Source organism: Solanum stenotomum, chromosome 2, assembly GCF_019186545.1.
Source record: "Solanum stenotomum isolate F172 chromosome 2, ASM1918654v1, whole genome shotgun sequence".
NCBI classification, from domain to species: domain Eukaryota; kingdom Viridiplantae; phylum Streptophyta; class Magnoliopsida; order Solanales; family Solanaceae; genus Solanum; species Solanum stenotomum.
Genome location: NC_064283.1, coordinates 55,649,741 through 55,673,446, shown reverse-complemented (window position 1 = coordinate 55,673,446; position 23,706 = coordinate 55,649,741). Strand labels below are relative to the sequence as shown.

General features: G+C 36.5%; 1 protein-coding gene across 6 annotated transcripts; it reads right to left on the bottom strand.

Annotated features, from left to right (window-relative positions):
* Window positions 1-466: 466 nt before the first annotated feature.
* LOC125856679 (mediator of RNA polymerase II transcription subunit 13) lies at window positions 467-23,354 on the bottom strand. Of its 6 annotated transcripts, XM_049536279.1 has the most exons (24): window positions 23,233-23,343; window positions 22,591-22,738; window positions 18,633-18,706; window positions 18,401-18,540; window positions 18,237-18,323; window positions 16,887-16,974; window positions 16,671-16,754; window positions 16,136-16,213; window positions 15,934-16,013; window positions 14,546-14,624; window positions 14,098-14,412; window positions 12,426-12,485; window positions 12,079-12,337; window positions 10,538-10,789; window positions 8,650-10,041; window positions 7,726-7,999; window positions 7,523-7,655; window positions 6,397-6,484; window positions 6,232-6,310; window positions 5,453-5,748; window positions 2,797-3,901; window positions 2,319-2,447; window positions 2,076-2,237; window positions 467-1,574 (listed from the first exon to the last, which is right to left on the bottom strand). In XM_049536279.1, the coding sequence occupies exons 2-24, from the start codon at window positions 22,612-22,614 to the stop codon at window positions 964-966; spliced, it is 5,889 nt and encodes a 1,962-aa protein (XP_049392236.1). In that variant the 5' UTR covers window positions 22,615-22,738; window positions 23,233-23,343; the 3' UTR covers window positions 467-963. The 6 variants fall into 6 exon arrangements, with proteins under 6 accessions (XP_049392236.1, XP_049392233.1, XP_049392237.1 ...); XM_049536276.1 differs by having other exon boundaries at window positions 2,076-2,447; window positions 22,591-22,741; window positions 23,233-23,354; XM_049536280.1 differs by having other exon boundaries at window positions 2,076-2,447; window positions 18,237-18,330.
* Between the last annotated feature and the right edge of the window lie 352 nt (window positions 23,355-23,706).

Sequence of the window (23,706 nt, the reverse complement as noted above, 5' to 3'; positions counted from 1 at the left end):
TCTTGAAAATTCGGTACAAAGTCAAGTGTCACTTTATATTTTTTTTCTCACACATAAAATCAAATTTACAATATGCTACGTTAATTGTCATTTTTGTTGCCCATTTGAGTTTTGAAATGACCAAATGATCTTTTTAGATAAACAAAACACATTTTAATCCACTAGTAAAATTCGGCATCTTTTACTCCAGTCATAATCACATTTACTAATAAAGAATGAAAAACTTTTAAAATTTGTGTTCTTAAACATACCACAAACACTTGTATTCTTATACCAACTTCTGAAACTTGTGGTCTTAAACATGATATAGCAATTGTATGACTGTTAAAGCTTGTCATTAATGATAAATAGTACCATTAGTATTAGTTTGAGATTGGTAGTGTTCATGCCTTCCATCTTTGCTTATATTTAGCAAAAGTAAAATGAAAAACAAGACTAGAGAACAGAGAAATCCCCTCAAAGAAAATTAAATGAAAAATACAAGGGCAAAACTTTGCCACTTTCAAGGATTCAAAATACAGGTGACACATCATTTCTCCAAATTAACCTAGCTTGAGATACCATTTCCCATGCACTAAGCACTGCTATTCAGCAAGAAAAAAAAAATAAACTAGAGTCACAAATCTGCTGTCTAGTAAAACCATCCCGTCATCAAGTGCCTTGGAATGTTGTAAAGATAATGAGTATTCAATCACTTGGTAGTATTTTTAAAAGGACAAAAGAATTGTGTACTCAACTCTCTTTGGATCCCTGTAATAGTTTACATGACATTATGTACAAAATAACAATCTACTATCCTACAACTACTGATTCATCCCAAGGTAACACTTCTCAGAAAGGATGTCCTCCAGCGAACTAGTATATGCATTTTGTGCTTACAGTCGTTTCTATAATGAAACAAAGACCCATGCTCACAAGATGGACGGCTTGAACAAGTTGTGTATGCTGCAATTTACACATATCCTAAACTTGGCTTTTCACAGGTTGCCGAGAAACTTCCTTATCGGCAAAGTGAAGCAGTCTTCGAAGCCTTAATACCATGTCACAATGAAAAGGCAAAGCAGATCTTCTCTCCAAGTATGCCGGACTTACAGTCAACCATGATAAAGCATGGAGCTCTGCAGCTATGTTCTCAAGAATCAAGTGAGTCGCTATTTCAACGTCTCTTGTTTCCGAGCCTGTACCCCTTCCCCCAACCTTACCAACCCCCTTCAAAAACTTTTCTTGGATGATGTTGCTGCCACCATAGTAATCAACAAGGCTGACAGAAAGAACTGAGGGCCATTCTTCTTTTGAGATACTCCTTACATCTCTCCTCATTGTAGGTACTGCTTTTGAAACCACAAAACCTGTTGAAAGGGGAATGGCACATCCCTTGCTGTGGAGAAGATGGGCGAGTGGTGGTGATTCAGCAGTCAGGCAAGTGGGAAGCTGAAGACTGACAGGAGGTAGGAATCTCATACTGGGTGACGGAATTAGAATGTAGGAGGTGGACGTAGAACCAAGGGACTTAACGGGAGTATAACCTTCAAGATAACCTGGCTGACTCATAATGCCACTACTTTGACTTGTCCCTGCAAAATTTACACCATGCATAAGTATGAAACAGAGGTATAAAAATGTCTACTGATGACAAATCAAAAGAAAATATTTTTTAATGGATTCTCATATGGAAAGCCCCAACACCACCACCACCCAAAAGAAGAACCTGACACAGAAGTGCAATGGTTACCCTATCCCACTTTACTCCCTTGGTAACCCATATCCCAACCACAATTCCTTAACCTATGTTTTTCCTCCCTTCACTTCCTCATAATATAGTTTCAAGTTTCAACACTTCCAACTAGAGAAACAATCCCCCCCCCCCTCCCAGGAGTGTATCTTAAAGAATTTATGCTTACAAGTAGCCTAATGCATTTAATCTCTTATAGGTCAAGTATTTAGAAATAGTATCTCCTCTACAGCCCATGTGGTTAGATAAGATAATCCAAAAGAATGCCAAAGGAGAGTCAACTCAATCAGAGAAAAGGGAATCTGAAAAAACAAACAAAGGAAAAGGAAAAGAGGAATTGTACCATGACTTGTTGAGTCCGCTTGAATCATAAGCTGTAAGGAATGGTCAATAGAAAGAGAGACAAAACTAATGCTTTGCACCAATTGAAGTAAGCCCCTGGAGTTGTCCACTACACCCTGTCCACCAATTAACTGCTTCCTCGTGGATGGTTGACCTAAGCCACCTTTCATGAAAGAGGAAGCCTTTGAGTGAGAACTGTACAATGGACTAGGGGAGGAAGGAAGTGCTCTTTCTTGAATCAGACCTATTTCCTGTTGCTGCAAGGATGTCCCATTACTACTTGCAGTCATTCCATCAGGCACAGATCGCCTTAGCTGCAGGGACCATTTCTTTACCTCAGATCCCCCAATTGAATACAAGGCTTTCTGCCATTCTGCGTCCAGAAAATTGCATTAATAAGATAAGCAACTTCAGCAACATTACAGAAATGATAAATCAAGCAGAAACTTCATTTTAGTCACTCAAAACAAAACCAACAAAGGCTACACTTTATCAAGACATTCATCAAAGTGACATATAATCTTATCCCACACAGATTTATTAGAATTAAATTGTTTGTGTTCCAAAGCCAAACCAAAAAAGAAAACAAATAGATCAGCTGAAACTTTGTTGCAATTAAAGGGGGAGACAGCAAGTCAGTTTCATCAAAATTCAAAACCAATGAGTATCATGATGTAACAAAAGTAGACAGTAAGCACAAGATATTGATGACAAATGTTTACCCTGGCACTCAAGCTCAAGGAAGCATCCAATACGAGCAATGACAAAATCCCTAGGCTTGGCAATGGCAGCCTCAGGTGGACATGACTGAAGTATCTGACATCCTTGTTGCAAAATTTGCACAAACAAAGATTGCAGACCTTTTGTATCCTGCCTACTACTTATTCCCCCAAATGGATATATATGATTATCAAGCAATTCTCCCCTGGAATCTGTCCATATACACACCATCCAGCGCCAATCCTCAGTCCAACCATAACAACAATGCAGGCTTGGAAGTGATTTTTGATGTGCAGATCCAAAACCATCTGGTACAGATGTTTCAGACTGAGTGTTCAGTCCAGTGTCTCCACCACCTGAAGAAGCTGAACTCTGCATAAAACTTCCACTTGTACCATCATCCAACAAAAGCTTTGAAGATTCAGTCATTAGATTACCCGACATCGGAAATGAAAGTCCACGATCCAATGAACCTGGTTCAGCAAGAATGTAAAGGGGCTCAAACAAATAACGAATTTCATCTTGAAAAGAAAAATCCCCGATTCTGTTTGGCTCACATCCGAGACCTCCCCCTCTTGATGCTTGCCAGTTGTCCCAACTACCAGGCCTTAGGCTTGCATCAAGGTCAGCCTCTCTCTGAAGGGAAGTTCCTATGCCTCGAGGACCAACACAGTCCTTCCACATCCCTGGAACTTGGGAATTCATTTGCATTAAGACTGGATGAGATCTGCCGGGCATGGATGACGACTGAACCATGTCACTGGGGGTCCCTCGAGATATTCTGCGGGCTTTGTTATAAACTGTGAAAGCAATTTCCTTCAGTATGACAAGCTCACTCAGAGCAGGGCTTGTAACCCTAAAAATTGCATCAACAGTGACAATCTGCAATACCAGCTTAGGGATACAAAACCCAGAAAGTGTTAAAACATTTGAGAAGGCCTCATCCACAGCTGCTGAGTAACTTAAGGCCTTCCCGACTTGATTGTGCAGCGTAGATCGCCTCTCTTTATCTGAAGAAAGAACCACTGATCCAACAGCAATAGAAGATTCAATCACCGTCTGTAGAACCGCAAGAGGCTCAGGGAAAGGGCAAACCACATATACCACCTGATTTGACATTCAAATATACAATAAGATATAAGCTTCTCTAAACTACCTTAACATATAATACTCTGCTTAGATCAGATATTATATGTTCTTTTTCTAAGATTTTTTTCTTCGAGAATATGATATTGTAAGGATTAGCAACTATGGAAATATGCAAAAATTGGAGCACAGAAAATAACCTTAAAACAACTACCCTCAATCCCGAACTAGTTAGGTCGGCTATATGAATTCCAATTATCTCTTTCCGCCCCATTTGGACCCAAGTCCCAACAGAACAGCATGTCAAGTTCTCATTCAAGGCCATTATATAGTACTGATACCGCATAAAAGTTGATAGGGTTATAGTAAAGATATTTCATATCAGTATATTAGAATAAAAATAATGAAATAAGTAGATACCCTAAACTAAGAAAAAAGAGAACTATCAGTAATTATTGCTTCAGAAACGCAATCAGAAGTACAAGAGCCATTTAGCATTAGCCAGAGTTGCCTCATTCTCTTTTCCCAAAAAAAAANCCCTAAACTAAGAAAAAAGAGAACTATCAGTAATTATTGCTTCAGAAACGCAATCAGAAGTACAAGAACCATTTAGCATTAGCCAGAGTTACCTCATTCTCTTTTCCCAAAAAAAAAAAAAAAGTGTGTATTACTTAAGCTTCTCAAACTTGAACTGGTTAGAACTCAGAATAAATTCTTATATATAGAGAACTTCTGAGCTATTGGCGTGTCTAGTGAATCCAATCACTTCTGCTTCTGCTCTACTTTAGATTTTTATCATTTTTAAGTTGACTAATGCCTTTAACAGATGTATCTTTCTTTTTTTTGAGAATAACAGATGTATCTTTCTATAAGATATTAATCCCTATCTAGACAAAACATATAGGAATATCCCTTATTCTATTTGCTCATCCAGAGTGTTTCACTAGCCTCAGGTAACAGTGACCTACTCGACCAGTACAAAAGAAAATACACATTGGGGTAACTATATCATAGCACACCAAGACACCAGGTCATCGTGCAAGTCATTCTTTCACTATCAACTTAGCACTTCCCAATCCCAAGGTTTGACATCATAAACATTATTGTTAAGCCCAATCACAGAAAAACAAATGGCTATGTAGTGGAGGCACCAAAGGCTATGTAGTGGAGGCACCAAAGGCAGTGGGAAAGGTTCTACTTTGACTGTACTTTCTAGTTTCTCCTTTTGCATTCTCTTATCCAGAAGTAAAATTACTTATGAAGTACATGTGCCAAAAAATTAACACGGAATCACTCTTTTGGCTTAATCTTTATTCCCATTTTGCTTTGCCAAAGAAGGTCAAGTGTACAAAAATGTCCCCTTACCAAGAGAAAGTGGTAGACTGCCCTAACATCTAAAATCAATTATCTCCACCAATCAATGATGGACTCAACGAAGTTCACTTTAAAGATGCATCTTCCAGTTTTAGTGCTATAGAGAAAAAAGAGGGAAAAGAAAGAGAACAAAAGAGAGATAGAGAGGAGAAAGTAGAAAAGGAATAAAAAAGACAAACAAAGAGGATCACAACTTACCGTACATGGACCAGTACTTCCTTCTTTTGGATTCATGGTCATGCATGAACTAAGCTTTAAATTTCTGAGAACTTTTGAGAGAGACTTCAAATAGCTTTCTAAATCCCATCCATTGGAAAGGGACAGAAAGTAATCACTGATTGATCCCAGCATAGATGCACTACTGCTGTCTATCTTCATTGACTGGGGGCAATCAATCAGAACAAAACCAGAAGATGCATTCTTGCCGGAATCTATCTCCATTTCATTTCCCACACATTGAGGCGAATGAGTTCCCAGTTTGCATGTCTCATAAACTAAAAGAGAAAAACATAGTACATCAAAAAAAGAAATTGGAACTGACAGTTTATTGGACTGCGGATAAATCATTCAAAAAATATCAGGTAACAAAATTTCATGGCCCAAACATATTATTTATGTCAAGGACAGTTACGAAGCTGAATTTATATAAGAAGCAATAATTTAATCTTTTTTTTCTAATTAATTCAATATCATATTTCTATCTCTGATTTCATCGTTTCGTGCAATTAAAAGAACATTATTTCAAATTAGTAACTCGTCCACATCTTCAAAATGAAAGAGACGTGCAGATTGAGTTACCAAATGCAGTAACATTAAATAAGAACTGGCCAATTTGTGAAATTAGTGCAGATTTACACTTTTAGGATACCTGAATTTTTATCTTCTTAAAACACAAAGCATCCATTATATTATTTTCAGCAACATAAACGTAACCATTATACTATCTTTCGATTAGGATGACCCTTAAGAATACTAACCAGTTCCAAGCTGTTGGAAAAAATCAGTTGCAGCTGTTGTTAGAGCATTGATGTCTGGGCAGACAACGTGATACGTCATCTGAAAATGTTGGGGAAAATAGTTAAAGAAAAATAATAGTTGAGGAGATAAGCAAGAGAACAGCCTGAAGATATTAAAAACTTTACATGCTTGGGCATCGCATAAGGCTCAAAAGGTGCCTTTTCCCAGAACTGAAGAGAACTAGGTGATGTCTTAAGCCAATCGTCTTGATATCTGCAATGTCAAAAGACATTATTTCTCCCTTCAAGTAGCAAATTAAGGCCAGAAATAGAAAAAGTAGTTCAAATAAATTTAGTATCACAAATACAATGTCTGGAAAGTCCTCTACACTTGTTTTTGTATTAATCAGTGAGCCCTTTACATTAAAAAGTGAATAGGAGGAACCAAATGCAGCTCCATCATGCTTTTATTTAATTGAGTAATCAAAGTTGAAGCCTTAAAAGTAATCCATTAGAAAGTTCTAGAACTAGTAAGTGGTGACAATTGTAGAGCTATATTGCAATCACACACACCATTGCGAATACGAAATATAACAATTACAACTATGCCTCAGTCCCAAACTGTATTGTGAATACAAAATGAAAAAAAAAATACAAGAAAGTAGGGAGAGGAGTTTCCATAAAAATATTCATTTTATGCAGTGCACGAGTTGAACCTGCTCGTTGTGAAGCTGACTTCATATCAACCTAATATGTCAATCAAAAAAGAGAATATAGTGGAAACATTTCAGGGCAAGACAGTAAGGCCCTGCATTTTGTAATACTCAAGTTGGTCATTGCAAATTCTTGAGACAAACACTAGGAGGTTCTATCTGTCGTTCTAACACTACTTGATATGAAAAGGCAAATAAGAAAGAGTGATTATGAACTAAAATCATAAAGCAGATAAGAAACTCTGATGCAAAAAGGAAAATATTCATTCTTGGAGAAGTAATCCCAGAGAGGACATCTGGATTTCGGTATTGAAGTCCCTCCAAAAAGTTGCAGCACAACAAGGTATGCGGTTAAATAAGCACTCATTCTATGAAAGTCAAATTCAAATATCACAGCATAAAAAGTTATCTCACAACAAAAAAGGCCATGCCTTTCTTATAGAGATTCCTAATAGCAAAGCAGGGGTAAATAAGACCAGTATATAAAAAATAAAGAAATTTACTACCTTGAAATATGGAGTAAACACAACCTGTAATGTGCACTAATCCAGAAGGAGGAATGGATAAGGATAAACCAACTTCAGTAAAAAATAACATACCCAACAAGTATAGCAGGATATGGAACTGCAGCCAATGTTGGCCTAAGCCTTGAGCCTGGTAGCTGCTCCGAATCTGATAGACAAGTGTCTTGGCTTAATCTTCGCTCACTTGCCTCATCCACCCTAATTCCATCTGAGAACAAAAAAAGATTTTATCAAAAAACATTGTGGGACAGTGACATTATGACCATGATAATCCATACCTCTCAAACTAGATGATCCACCAGCAGAGGACTGAGATGGACTTATAGGTTCTCCCACAGACAATGATATGGTACTCGAAGAATCTCGACATTCACTTGCACTTGCAGTGGACTCTGCAGAAAAACCGTCACCAGATATTCCCCCATCATTTGATTGACTGCGACCTTTGCACCAATCAACAACAGATAAAGGACCTTCCATAGTACTGAAAGCAGATTTCAGAGCTGCTTTAACATCATTCTGCAGCAGAGTGAGGGTGAATGATGCCTGAACCTGTACGAAGAGGTTTCCATATTAAGTATGATTGTGAAAGGAGAGAAAAACCCAAAGATATGTAATGTGCAAAACTTAGCAACATGTAAAATACATCTTCTGACCATTCAAACTACAATTTGTTACGGGTGTTTACCCATGGAAGCTACAATAAGAGCAGTCACATGCTAATCAATATGAAGAAGAAGAAACAAAATCACAAATGAGGAAGAACTGTCCTTTGACTCAGATGCTAACAAATGTGACACTTAAATTTAATAAAAAGGAAAACTATACGTTGGGGAGATGAAACTATTAAAGAAAATAACAAATTTCTACACTATATGTCATTGATAAAAAGTAATCACCCTCATCTAGAGGAAAGTACTGAGATGACAATACACGGATAGACAGACTGCAATTCATTCATCTCTATGCAGCTACACTCAAGGAGATTTATGACAATCTCATTTAACTGTTCTTTTCCTCAAGATTATCAGAGAGCACACCCCAATCTATCCACAGTATCACAATGATGAGTAACAGGTCATCCGTGGTATTGTTGCATTCTCACGAGACTTCACACACCACAAGTACAAATAAGCCATTGTAGCCTAGGGAAGTAGATAAAGCAGGCTAAGAAAATGTTTCTACTTCAAAAAAACACTTACATCGGCTGAAAGTGGATCAATAAGCTCCACACCAGCAATATCCAGTGAATGACAGGAAGCCAATACTCCCCCACAACCTGCATGAACCATGGATGGTCGACATGAAAAGCCACGCCTCCACTGCTCCTGCAGTGCGAGCCAACCATAAGAACCATCATTGCTATCAGCATCTAGTGCAACATCAACAAAAGATGTAGCTTGCTGCACAAGTAAAGCCATCCCATCTAGGAGTTCCTGAAGGGGTTGCCTTAGCCCATAAGCTAGCATACTATCCTCAATGAAAGAATTATGCTGAACAGAGTGGCATGATTCTAAACCAGCTGTTGGTTGCTTCATTCCCTTAGAAACTCCAACAGTGCGCCACACACCAACTGGCGCATTAAGGGTCCCATCCAGTAATCCTCCATCAATATCGCCAGCTATCCTAACTGGTATTATTTCTTTCTTCATCTCAGATTTGCTTGACATATTGTCCACAGTGACCACTGCTTCACCTTGTGACTGGTTTCTATTGTTACTCCCTGACATCCTGCTCATGCCTACAGGAAGGCAGCCACTTGAAGATAATAGTGTATGCCGTATCTTACACATAAATGCCTGGCACATAAGGCATTCAACTTCTGTTGCTAGCACAGTTTTTATTGATTGACTAGAGCTGCCTGCTTTTAGTAGCCCTTCACTGGCTTTATCGGTTTTATTGTGGATATATTTAACAGAATTTGTCGAATTGAAACCAGAAAACGGAGACTGTGCTACTTGAGTCTCACGTGTAGCACAACTACGTACATAACCAGATACCTTATCGTCGTTTTTCTCTTTTCCACTTTCAATATGAGTGTAATATTTCTTTGATTGAACAATGGAGCTTGTATCATGCCTTCCGGTACCTGTTTTGAGGTTTACAGTCACACCGGACTTCTCCTCACATGCATCAAAGCAAGGCGACAAAGGTGGGGTTGCTGAGTAGACATAGCTATTTGAGCTTGAATTCGCAGTCTCCACTTCCCGAGACTTCGGAACATAGGGATTCCTGAAAATCGAATGGGAGCTCTCCCCTGTAGGGGTTTCAACTGCTCCATACTCTGGAGCGAATGACATGAGAGCTTCAGCTTTAATTAAGTGATTGAATTCACCAGCAATAGATGCTGAAGCACTGTTTACTTGATTAGCAACTGCAGCACTTTTTATAACTTCCTGATGTTTGCTCAGTGAATCATCCAGAATTGCTGGAGGTGGTGGTTGATTAAAGCTATCAAAGGATGAAAAACCTACTGGCAAAAGAATCTGATCTTGCACATCCATCATCGAAGGACATGGGCTGCTACTAACATCCACACTATCTGCTGCAGGAAACATAAGAGCCTGAGCCTGAGCCTCTGCAGTTCCTGGAGGCTTCAAGAATAAAAGGAGAAATCAGTTCGTTTCCTGACGAGAAAAGCAACAGAAGAAGAATATCTACTACAACAAGGTAACTCGTATTCATCTCGCAATATGCAGGCATTTATTAGCCATCACAGTCTTGTATATAAATATCCACTAAGGAATCAACTAGTTGAGTTTTTGCAATGAAATTACTGGATCATTCCTACACCTGAGATAAGTGCTTAGGTTTCCAGAGTTTCATAGATTAGCATAGCCTTCCATCTGATACAAAAAGGTTGGCAGATTCACAAAAACAAGCTCAGCAATTTCAACAAAAACATACCCAGTGTAATCCCACAAGTGTAAGCCCATCAATTTCATTAAATTAAATTCTGACAATTCTCAGATTTTGAGATTTAACTTGTACGTTTTAAAGTTGAGGAATTATCAGGGTCTTGAAAGGATTCATAACATATATGATGGAGATGATGTGATCACAATTATCATTCGTGGACAATATAAGTACCTCTCCAAATGGCAAAGCATCATTCTCAAAGAAGTCACCAAAATCTCCAAACTCTGAGAGAAGTGCCTGAATATCCATCCCTGCATCTCTATCACCATCATCCCAACCCCACTGAAGCCCAATCTGATCATTTCCTTCAGTAATTGCAGAATTATTAACATCCATTGAGGCGTAATCACTTGTTGATTGATTAATCACTGCTCCTCCCTGACTAAATGACTCAGAAATCCCAGCTCGCGACCTCTTTAAGCCCTGCAAAGAAACTTGAAATGTTATAGTTGCCAATTCTTTTAAACGAAAGAACACACCATAAGAATCGAGTGTAGAAGATCAAAAGAACACTTAGCACATGCTATCATTATAAATAACTGGAATTGTGCATGTTTTTAGTAACAAGCAAGAAGAGAAGCACTAAGGCTACATTTGGTTGCCAACAATCAAAAGGGAAGTGTGGAATGTAGACTTCTTTGCAGTGTTTTGTGTGATTAGTAAGCAGGAAACTAGTGCCAAAAGCAGTGCAAAACTTTTTTGCAGAAAACTTTGCTTTAACCTGCAAGTAGGAAATTTGGTTTCCTATTTTAAGCTTTCCTTGTCCTTTCAAAATTCATGCAAAAAAAAATTATAAGAGGCAGACCCAGGATATGAACACTATGGGTTTGTGTTTTGGGTTCTACCTCGGCCCATTTGATTTACTGGATTCAAAATCTATTATTTGTACTTCTTTTATGGTTTTTTTTTTTTAACCGAGAAATCCATCTGTGACCCGCCCTTTGGACCAATCACAGCCTTCTAAACTCGGTGGATAATGGACCCGCCCCTCTACCCTTCTCCACTTAAATATCGGGCTTTGCTTTGCATGGTGTGGGGCTTGAACCTGCGACCTAAGCCACAAATCCTCCACCTTTTGCCACTCAAGCTAGGCCTTGGGGGCCTTATTTTATGGTTTTTTAACACATATATAGGGTCCGAGCCAAAGTTATTGGGTCCGGGCACCTGCTGGTCAAGTCCAGTTTCAACAACATGGGAAATCAAAAGGAAGCTAACCACATCAACAACTATGCATCAGTCCCAAACAAGTTGGGGTCGGTTATAAGAATTCCCACTTCTTCGCTTAAGCTCATTTCATATCATCATCATACTAAATAAATAAACGTGAAAAATAGAAGAAAGCTAACAAAAGTTCTTAATTTACTTGCTACAATTAGCTAAGATCTAGGTCCTGCTTTACACGCTGTCCTTTGAGAAAGAAAAGCCCTATATGATGGATTCTTAAATGATAGACAAGACTTTATACAAATGGTTACCTTACTCAAAAAATGATAGACAAGACACTTACATATTTATATACATGTACCTCTTTGAAAAAAAATTCAAAATGAGGAGATAGCAAGTCATTATAACAATAGTCTTCAGATAACTAGTCATAGCAAGTTAAAGAATTTAAGATCAAATCAAGGACTACACATTCAAATATAAGATAGTGCATTCAGTTCATACAGATACAAATTATAGAGAGAACTCAATTTATACAAGAAGCACACCGTCTTAAGATTGTCATTTTGAGATCGATCCAAAGAAGATAATCCAGACTGTCTACACATCAAAGAATCAGCGTCTGCTTCAAGATCCCCAGTTCCTGAAGTCTTGTAATCACTATCACTAGAAGAGGTACTTATGCTGCTAACACTACTACTATTGCTGTTACTGCTACTGTTATAACGCCGATTAGAGCGTATGACATTTGCATCAAGCCAAGAACCATCCACCGAATTGACTTTCGCATCGCAATGAAAATCAAAACTGCAATATTGTGCATTAGATGTATGAGATGTAAGTTTAACCAAAAAAGATACGGAATGAACTGCCAACAAGAATAAGCTGAGAGTACCAATGCATAAAGGAGGATGTAAAGGACAATGAGGGCCCAATCCAGTTCTGTAGCCAGAATCTGTGAATAAAACATAAAAATGTGTAATTTTTTCAGAACTCTTTAGGAAAAAAAATGAAATATTAATTCTCAAGCAAGTTTGAACTAAAAACACACCCTAGTCAACACAAACAGCACTAATGCCCTTTTTTGAGTAAATAGTCACATGTGTATAATCCCAATCCCAGTATTTACTGGTTGGATCAACAGAAGAGATTCCTGTATAGAAACTTGGGCTTCATCATATCCTAACATAGTATAAACCTCATATAAAGACTTCCTGAAATAACTTAGTGTCTGGCATTTGCTATTGGGAGGACAAAAGTGCTTTTTTTTTTGAGAAAAAAACACTTTTTTTGAAAAATCAAGTGTTTGGCAAATCCTGAAAACTGCTTTTAAAAAAGGGAAGCAGAAGCAACTTCCTGCTGTTTGGAAGAAGCTAAAAATTTATGCTTCTTAAAAAAAGCAGAAGTACAAGCAGAAAAATATTTTTTTGAAGACTAAAATATCCCTTACATATAGTCATATTTACCAATACATCTCTTATTAATTAATTAACATGTCTCATAAGTTTGGTTAAGTTTCATTCAAAAAATTTATTTTTTATTTTATGTAACATATATAATTATTTGTATTTATAGTTTATATATTGTATATTATTTTATGGATTATTTTACAGAATTAGAAATAAAGGTAACAACAATATTTTTGCAGGATTAAAAAAAAGATAAAAAGTAACAATTAAAGATTTCAGCCCTCCCAAAAAAGTAACAAATAACAAATTTTTCTTTTCTTAATTTAGGTATTATTTTATTTTAATTTGAAAAAAAAATTCAATTAAAGGATTATAACCAAAAAAAAGGATAAATAGCTAAAGATTGAATCCAAAATAATAGGTAACAACAAATAACAAAAAGATTCTTCTTTTCAATATTTTCCAACAATAGTTTTGCAAAATTTTAAAAAATAATGAAAGTAACAATTAAAATAAAAATTTAATTAAAGTTTTTGTATTAGATATTTAAAATAGTTTCTCCCTATAAAATATCAAAAGCACATTGATACTTGTCCTTTTACGTAATTTGACTCTCAAAAGCACTTTTTTAAAAAAAAAATTAGTCAAACACTATTTGCTTATCAAAAGTACTTTTCAAATGAATTTGCCAAACACAAATTGTTTTTTTTTTTGAAAAGCACTTCTCTGAAAAGCTATTTTAAAAAAGCGTTTCTAGAAATAAATAGTTTTTCGCAACAATGTCAAAGAGGCTCTTAGTAACCATAATCCATCAGCCACTCAAACTAGTCTCAAAACAAATATAAAGAGACGGAACCTATTGTAGGGGATGGAGTGGTTATCTGGCCATTACTTTGGTGAAAAGGTCAAATTACATATAGTATTTTTCTGTCATTGATGTGGAAGGTCGCAGATTTGTGACTTGTCTTCCAGCACTCCATTGACAGACCTTCAACAGGATTGAAAGTACACTAGTTTTACTAATATCTTTTTTTATAAAAGTGTACTCTGTTTTTTAATCAGTAACTAGTTAAATCAAAACCTTCCCACATCAGCTATATGCATACTTAATCCCAAAAAAAAAAAGGGAAGGAGAGAAAAAGAATTTAACAAATTTACCTTTTCAGAGATGATCTAGCACACGCTGTTTGCACCACTGGGACAAGAACAGCCTCGGGCGGGTAAATAAGCACTCTTCCACAGTTATCTGGTATTTTACTCTGAACAACATTGCCCATTGCAGAGGCTTCTGTTATGGTAGGCCTTGATGAATTATTCTGTACATTTAAACTTTCTTGTATATTGTTGTTTCCCGGTGCAGTGGAACCAAGGTTAACTTCAACATAGCAATTCTGTCCCTTAAGCTGATAACTAGATTGAGATACATTGCATGGTAGCCCAACAATACCGTTTGAAGCACTAAACTTGCCAGAACTGCATGGCAAGTAAAATATGAATCACAGTAAGGCACCACATTATGACGAGCTCTATCACTTTGAAAGAATTTTGTTTACAAAAGGAATTAAAAACAACCCAGAAAGGAAGGAAATAGAGGGGAAAATTTGACCTGAGATACACTTGCTTCACAAGATCAGCTGGGCAACATCCAGTAAGCCTCCCACGCATTCCATGAGGTGAGACAATAACTGGAAAAGGGGATAAAATAAAAATATCAGCATACCATGAATATTGTGTATCATTTAAGCAAAATTTATAGCTTAATCATATTGCATCATTTAAGTAAATTCCGGCATACAGAAGATATCTATCTTGATAGGTTTCAAGCACTTTTCACAACTCACAAGCCATAAAAGTTGTGCCGACACCAGAAAAGAGCATCCCGTATAAACAATACTCCCTCTATTCCATATTGACTGAATTTTTGGGACTTTTTTCATTGTTCAAAATAATTGAATTATTCAAAGTTCAAGATAAATGTTTGAAACTTTTTCCATATTTGCCCTTTCCTTTAATAAAGTTTTATATTTTTTAGGAGATATATTGCACTACTTTTAAAGAATAACTTGGGGGATAAACAAAAGGATATTAGTGGAAAATATGGTTTAAATTATGTCCTTGAATGTTTTTCTTAATAGGTGTGCATTGCCTCACAAATACAGTTAATATGGAATAGAGGGAGTACTGAAGATTTGATCCTAAATGATATGTGTCACAACCTTCACAAAAGAGAAAGTTACAACCCCACCCCACTCCACCTCACTCCCCACATCTTTGCTCCTTTCGTGCATCATGAATCAATTTTTAGAATTTTGTAGAGCCTTAAGACAATTTGGAGGTCATTATTGTAGAGTCTAAAGATTGACTACAAACCAAGATAAATCAAGGGATTATTTCAATACACAAATGCAGACTTTGCAAATTAAATTAATCAAAATAACAAATTAAAAAGTCAAAAATGTGCAACTCTCCACAACACTGAAGGCATTAAAACTGATTTTTATGTAAGATCACATAATGGGGTGCAACAACAATATGCATGTTCTGCCACTGGGTTTATGCCCAATTTCCTTTATTGTTTAGCACTTCTACAAGAAACTATATTTAGAATCAGTTTGTTTCTTCAGTTCCTCTTTTTTTTTATGACAGTGATGTCCGGACCAGCTTTCGCGCACCTCGACTAATTCCATGGGATACCTGCCACCTCCCACCAGCAACAGGTACTAGGTAACTCTGTCCACCAAGGCTAGGACAGATGAGAAGAATCACCTAGTTTTTTGTCTCCAATGAGTTTTGAATCTAAGTCCTTAGGGTTCTCAACCACTTCATTGACCACTAGGTCACACCCTTGGGTGCTCCTCTTATATTCCATTAGGTTACCAGTTTTTGATAGCAAGAATTGCACAGGTTCTGGAAGAACCTATTGGGTGATGAACGAAATTCACATCCAAGCCTTTAATTGTTTGTAAATGCACTCAGTTCTGCAAAGAAACCAACCTGGAAGCCCCTCGCCAGAGACATTAGATGTATTCTCTGATATTTTATCAATGTCACCACTTGAAAGTGCTCGTATATGCCTATAGAAAAGCATAAAGAATAAAAACTTATTACAGGGGACAATAAGAGATTGTCAAACAGAAGGACAGATTGCAGCCCCTCCCTCAAATTTAGAATGTAATCACGGGCTAATCAAACTTACTTTGCAGATATAATAACGTGGACAAAGATAGCCTCTTCGGTAGCAGCAAATACGAACTCAACCACTGGTTGCCCCTTCCTTAAAAAAAGCGCACCGATTACAAATTAGATAGATGTAGGAGCCAACCATAATAAAACTGGATTCCTGGCTTATTTACCACATAAGATACAATCTCCCTTTTGGGATGCCAGAAGAATACCTTCAGCAACTAGCGTACATTAAGGAGACCAACAATGCTACAAATAACACTTAAACTATGATAAGTATCCAATTTTAAAAAAATGAATTCCAGGCAGCTAATGAACTAGGCAAAGAAAAAAGATGTTAAGCCGGTACAAGTGCCACACCCAGAAAATACTGGCAAAGAATTTTTTCTCAGACTTGTAACAGTACATAAAATAGAACGACTATATTGGTTTAGGAAGATAGTACAGTAACGAAGAAAGCTGTGAACTCACAGTAAAATCATTTTTCTTGATTTACGTGTTCTTCAACCACTTAGGCCAACAGAAAATGTAAGTATTGATAAACATACCTGAACAACTCTTCATTCTGTGAAAATGGACGGTATTTTGTAAATACATCTCCATATCTAACATATGAAAGTCCCCTGAGTGTTCTGTCATATCAAGTAGCATATATACAAGTAAATCAACAATAGATCGCGTTCTGTCATATCAAGTAGCATATATACAAGTAAATCAACAATAGATCGCGGAAAACTCTAAGCACGTGAAATAATAATCATTACCTTTCCATGCAATTCCTTAAGGCCTGAGATAGCGCAGCAGCAACCTCTTCTGAATCTCCAGGAGCTACCCAGAGACCTGATGCCAGAACTGTAACAGAAAGATAGTTGAAGATTATAAAAGCAAAGTACAATACAAAACAAAAAAGGGGGTTGAGAGTCAAGGGCTACTCAATAACAAACAATGACACCTGGTCAATCAGTCCACCAACAATGCCTCAATCCCAAACCAGTTGGACCAGTGATATGAGTAGTTTGTGTATTCCACTCTATTTCAGGCCCATAAATATTGGCAAGTAACATGTCTCTTGACACAAATCCCCAGTTCTCTAAAATTGGAGGTTCTCTAAATTTTGGGGGTAAGTCACAGCCGCATCTAGGACCCCCATCTAAGCAATAGTTGGAGTAATATAATTTTTTTAAGTTTAACCGCATAAATAATCAACTTCAATCTCGCGAATCCGAAGTTAGTGAGTGAGCTTTATAAAACTTCAGACAAGAAGTTTAAACCTGAAGAAATTAATATTGGGAGAAACAATTTGCTGCAGAATAATTGTTAATTTTTCACATTGCTTTTTGTTACATATATGTCCCATATTTATACATGTCATACACCACTAATTAGAGGAAGTTACACCAAAAAGATGAATTAGAAGATCCTTTCCACAAACAAACCACTAAATAGAGGAGAGTTATGCAACCAAAAAAAAAAGATGAAGTAAAAGACCCTTACCACAAACAAAATCATTAATTAGAGGAGAGTTAGAGTTGTTTGACATCTCCTAAAATTCATTTGATTACTTGATACTTCCGTATATTACAAGATATGTGTAGGAATTGTATAAGGTTCATCTTGAATTCCTAAGTTTTGGGACTCACAGCAGATAGCCTTGGTGTAGTGGGACTATCACAGCTCATTGGCTTGATGTTTTGACACTTGGGACTCTCTCTAACACAACGCATTATAATCATAAGAAGAAGGAGCAGTTTGTCAAAATTTTCCTCTTTAGTCTAAAGTTGAGATACTTCGAAAAATTTGGGAAGGCTTTAAATGGGGGTGCTCAAAGCAGATACCTGGTGCAATTCCAACAAATTTTACCCTTGGCCTAACATGACCTAAGTCAAGTCACAAGTGCAACAACAACAATTAAATTCTTAATCTAAACTAAAGGAGTTGGCAGTGCCTACATGGATCCTTTGCTTCAATTGTATTATCTATTCTAGGCAAAGCCTGCATTCATTCCTAAAAGTTGTGGGCTATTTAAGACAATTTTCTTCATGTAATTTTAGGTCTACCTGACCCGCCCTCTTTAGAACCTTCAATATTCATGGTGTCATTTAATGATAACATACCTCTTAATTTGGATATAGCTGACTGTGCCTTTTCAACAACAGCTGAATGTTGCCCAGGGAAAAATAGCCAGAGCTTGATCTTCTCATCTGAAAACTAAAAGCAAGCAGAAGTTAAACAACTAAAAAGGGATTTACAGTTTTACTACTTTGATGACCATCTATACCAGGGTTGTAAAGACCCTGAGATGGGTCCCAAGGTCCAACAAAAGAATTGGTCCATGTGCTGAGAAATCCTTCCTTCTGCAATTGTAGATGCGATGAGAGCACGAGCCATGTGGCAGCATCTTTCTTATCCAGCTTCACCCTTTAAACAGATTGAAGAACACACAGAATTAAATATGATTCATAGGTAGTTCCTTCAAGGGAGATGGACTTTAAACTGCTCAAATAGAAAACCTCTTGTCCACCAGAGAGTTAACATCAGATTCATGAGGAAGAAACTGAAACCAAGATATTTGATGTAAGCCACCCTGCGAAATAATATGAGTTTAGAGGAAATATATTCAATCATAATAAGCATCACAACTTCAGGTATAGTTTAATACTACAATACTACCCAGTAATTCCAGAAAAATCAGCACAAATGGCATGAAAAAAATGCATTAAGAGCCACATATTTGTTAGGATATATCATCAAAGCAGCAGAGAGTTCCTCAAAAGTAAAAAATCTAGAGGACTGATCAATTTCCCGAACAGCATAGGGAATTTCCATTGGTACTGCATGCATTATATATGAACTGGGTTTTAGATCAATCTGTGAGGTCAAACTTTTGGGAGCACCTTTAAGAGAGCACCAGGAAGAAGATCAAGACCAGCACCTTGGGTAGCTATTGATTCCCAAAAAAATGGCAATAAACTTTGAATATTACCATTGAACAAACAAAAAATACACCTAATAAGCACCCTAGAGAAACAGACCACCTTCCAGGAAGGGTACCAAGCTCCCTAAGGCCTCCAAGAGAAAAACATCTAGTTACAAATTTCTATTGACAATACAGTAACATTATCAAACTACAAAACTGCTGAATCAAATAGAAATTAGAGACATCTATGAGTTCGTCATATGTTCAATCCTTTCTTTAATCTCTTTTTGTATCTGTATATTTGAGCCTTTTTATCTACAACTTTGACCTGGAATTGTTTCCAGCTCCTTCCCCTCGATGTGTGATAAATCATAGCATCCCAAACTGCAACTGCAGTCTCCTTCGTTGTTTCCAGTGCCTGCTTTTTATCGATAGTAAAATTGTTCAAGATCACCTATTTGCAGTCTAATCCCTGACCATTGCTCAATATTCTCTTTCAAGCTGATGAACCATCAGCATTCTGAGAAGATGTAAGTTTGAGATTCAACCTGTGCCTCCTCACATAGGCAACAGTGATCATCATCTATGTTCATATGCATTCTTGTCATTCTTTCTTTTGTGAGTAGCTTCCTTTGATTGGCTATCCACAGTATGAATATGTGTCTAGGTACTAAAGTAGAACTCCAAACTAACTGTGCAGTCCACAACCTTGGTAAGCCTCCTAACAGAGCATTATAGCTACTAGAAACAGAATACTTGGCATTTGGAGTTAGAGGGTATTTGGATTGGCTTAAAAGTTGGTCAAACCTATTTTTCAGCTTGTTTTTCACTTCTAAAAGTGCTTGGCAAATATAAAAATATCTTAAAATAAGTTTAAAATAACTTGCAATAAGTTAGGAAGTGATTGATAAGGTTAAAAATAACTTAAAATAAGTTAAAAATAACTTAAAATAAGTTGAAAACCAAAAGTAGGCCTCACCCTACATTTTATTTTTCGACTTGAAAGTCATTTAAGTTTGACTTTTTATTTTTGACTTAAAAGCTACTTTTCTAAGCCAATCCAAACGGGCTCTAAAGCAGTATGTACCACATTGATACCAACCGGTCATTGTACCTTTGAGTGAGTTTAATTTCCTTGAGTACCAGCTACAGCCTCCTGGTGGTTTATGGTTTCAGAAATCTTGACCACCTTTCACATACAAAACATCCACCCATTTGACCCATAGCAGTTCCTTTCTCATAGCCAGTTTCCACACTAGTTTGCCAACGGAAGCTACATTCTAATTTCTGCAGCTTTTAATGTTTAACCCTCCAAATTTCTTTGGCATACACTACTTCTCCCAAGAAACTAGAAGCACTTCCCTTTTCTCATCTGGGCTACCCCATAGGGGGTGTTAAGCTTTTTTACTATAATACAATTGTTACCCTTCCGCAAAAAAACAAAAAGAAAGACGCCCATGAAGTCCAAAGTGAATCCAAAACATATACATTGTTCATCATATACAAAAAAAAAGAGGGGCAGCCCAGTGCACAAAGCTTCTCATGTTCATGTAGGGTCTGAGGAAGGGATTCATCCTATACCAAAGAAGCAAAAAATATGAACACATACATTAAGTTGTGTACAGCCTCAAGTTGGCCCTTAAAAATCTAAGATTATGACCATTCTACACACTTCATACTATAGAATGCCGAAACATACTCCAAAAGGTTTTCATTGCCTTGTTAATCTTCTGACCTGCCAGTTTTCAAAAGTATTCATTGATTTTGGCATAATACACTGTACCCCAAATATATTCAAGAGCAAGAACCAGATATACCAGTAGCTTTTTCCAATGTGTATTAGAGAAGTTTGATAGGTTTCACATGCTTTGACCCACAAAAAGCATCTGCTACATATTTATCCGTTCTTTTTGTAGGTTGTCACGGTCTAGACGTGCCTCATGTATTGTGATCCGTGCAGAACAAGCTACTTTTTGGGGAGCCTTGCTATTCCATAGGATTTCCAGGGCTTTTGTGTTCTCCCTTCAGAAGGATTGTTCAGCAGATCTTATTCAGAGCTCACTGTGAACTTCCCTTCTTCCCATTCTTCCAGAACACTGAATCTATTGCTGAAGTTGAGCCTTCAACATATTCCAGTTCCTTATAAACTCTATGACCTTTCCACGTCCTAATCTTCAAAGCTTCTTCTTTTTTTGAAACAGGTAAAAGAATCTTCAAAGCTTCTTCTAAAACTTATATACGAGCAATGACAACTCCATCAATCAACCAACTATTGAGGGGTCATGTTCTAGCCATCCATAGTTCCAAAATCTAATATTTCTTCTGTCCCCAACTTCCAATCGTACCAAATTATAGAACTCCTCCTATAAGCCCCTGATGTACTTGTGTACAACTATAGAAGTGTCTAATATGGCAACAGATTTGATGCACCATTTTCCCCAGCTAACACTTTTGGTTTTACAGTTTCTCTTCAACAATTCTTCCTACTGAACAACATTGAACCTTGACAACCTAAGACTTTTGTTTTATTTATTGATATATCCACTAACTGTTATGGTTTTGCCGGGAAAGAAGAAAAAGAAAACTCGACAACCATTTTGCAATAAGGCTCTTATTATTACTATTTATTAACCAGTCCCTACAGTCAGTTTTAATTCTTTTACATAGAGTCCAAATGAATGGTAGGAGCCATTATAAAGTTCCAATAGTGATACAGAGAAAAAAAGATGGAGCCAGGCACCAATAGGCAGCATAACACAATCACGTATCTAACATACAAGAAAGAAGCAATAAAAAAAAGATGCATTAACAGGTAGCTCAATGAAAACTTAGGTGTGCATGGTACGTGTATATATAGTCAAATTTCCCACAAAAGAGAGTTGAGAGTTTCCTGCCTTTTTGGGCCGTCAGTCAAAGAAATTTAAAAATCTTTAAACTGATATTAGAAAATGGAATAGGACAAGTTCTGGAACTCAGAATGGAGGAAGGAGGGGAAGGATTTTACTGGAGGAGAAAATCAGAAACAAAGGGTGAAAATGGAAGTCATGGACGCAGTAAGTTTTTCAATAAATCAGCTGAAAGCAAACGAGAGTGCGATGGTAAAGAGAAAGAGACTGCAATATGAAGTTCTTTTATCATCTAGCAATTGCTAACTGAAGAAGAAATTTTGTACATGTTGTGAGGTCGGAGAGAAGTGTTAGAGAAAGAAGAGGTCAGGGAGGCAACTGAGGGCTTCTTGTTCTCTCTCTTCTTTTCTTTTTTCTTTTTTATTTTTTCTTTTTAATATTGGGAGGAGTAGTTCATTCTACCCAAAGAAAAATAACACTCTAGTAGGAAAGGAAATAAGAAAATGCATGTTAAGTTAGCTATGTGAATTCCATAGAAATGGGTTAATAAGATGAACACAATTTCATTACTAGGGTTTTCAAACTTGTAGAATTTAGCAAGCAAAATGGTAAATCAACCATAAAAACTTTCAACTTAACCCTCACAAAAATTCTAATATCACAACAAAGGCAGGTGTTAGAACGATATGAAGGCAAGAAACATACGATCTTGAACACATTTGTCCACATCACTAGATACTTTAGACGCCCAATGAAGTAAACACGTGCACTTCTCTGCAATATGGATCTTAGAGTAAACGACGTGTATCAAAGGCACGAAGCATTTCCTTGCACAACAAAGGAGCTGCACTTCCTTCTAACAAAACATAAAACAATAGATTAGTGTTTGTAAGCCAAAGTTGAAGGAACTCAATGAATATCAACAAAAAAAAAGTAATTTTTAGTCTTTCTAGGACAAGTGCAGAGCAAACAACTATTCATATGTTACTTGAGGGTTCCTTTTAGCTAATGTTAGAGCAATCAAGCAAACCCAATTGAAACATTAACTCCAAATCTTTCCAGTATCCATTACAAGTAACACGAAATTCCATTAATCAAACAAAAGGGGCAACACCAAAATACAAAATTATCACTTTGCATTATAGTAAGACCAGTTCAACCCTAAAAAAAGGTCTTCATAATTACAAATCCCAAAAAGTCGAAAGAACCAAAAAGCCCCAAATTCAGTTCAAAAACGAACACGTATGACATATATATACATCGAAAGCACAGAAAAGAAGTAAATTCGATTAAACGAAGAAACACAACACAACCGAAAAGCAGCGAGTAGAACAGAGAGATACATACATAGAATCAGATCTGATGAAGGCGATGTAAAATGTTAATTGTGAGAACTGAGAAGCACCGTAGTAAGCAAATAGCAGAATGAACGCCCAAAATACTCCGGCGGCTGATTCTAGCCCCTTAATATACAAAAATAAATAAAAAATACAAAGTAGAATGTAAATAATTACTATTAATGGAAATTTTATAATTTGTCTGATTCACTTAAATTTGAATAAATTCATGTTTTAATAATGAATTTGTAAGATTATCTTTAATTTTTTGAGATATATTGATTGACATTTTTCGATCGAACAAGTTAGATTATCAAATGATTAAATTTGAAAAAATATCTATTATTTTAAGTTTGAATGTCTTCTAAGATAATAATTACTACAATATTGATGATTTAGATCTGTTTTTGTAATTAAAAGTAAATACGAAATATTATACAAATAAAGTAGAATAAATTATTTAATATTGTAATAAATCAACTAA

Excerpts from the sequence above, each read along its gene's own strand:
- LOC125856679 (XM_049536276.1), bottom strand. The coding sequence starts at position 22,614 with ATGTGGACAAATGTGTTCAAGATC. Across the intron at positions 16,975-18,236 it reads AGCTATATCCAAATTAAGAG|TTCTGGCATCAGGTCTCTGG; the intron begins GTATGTTATCAT and ends TTTCTGTTACAG. Across the intron at positions 6,311-6,396 it reads CTTATGCGATGCCCAAGCAT|ATGACGTATCACGTTGTCTG; the intron begins GTAAAGTTTTTA and ends CAACATTTTCAG.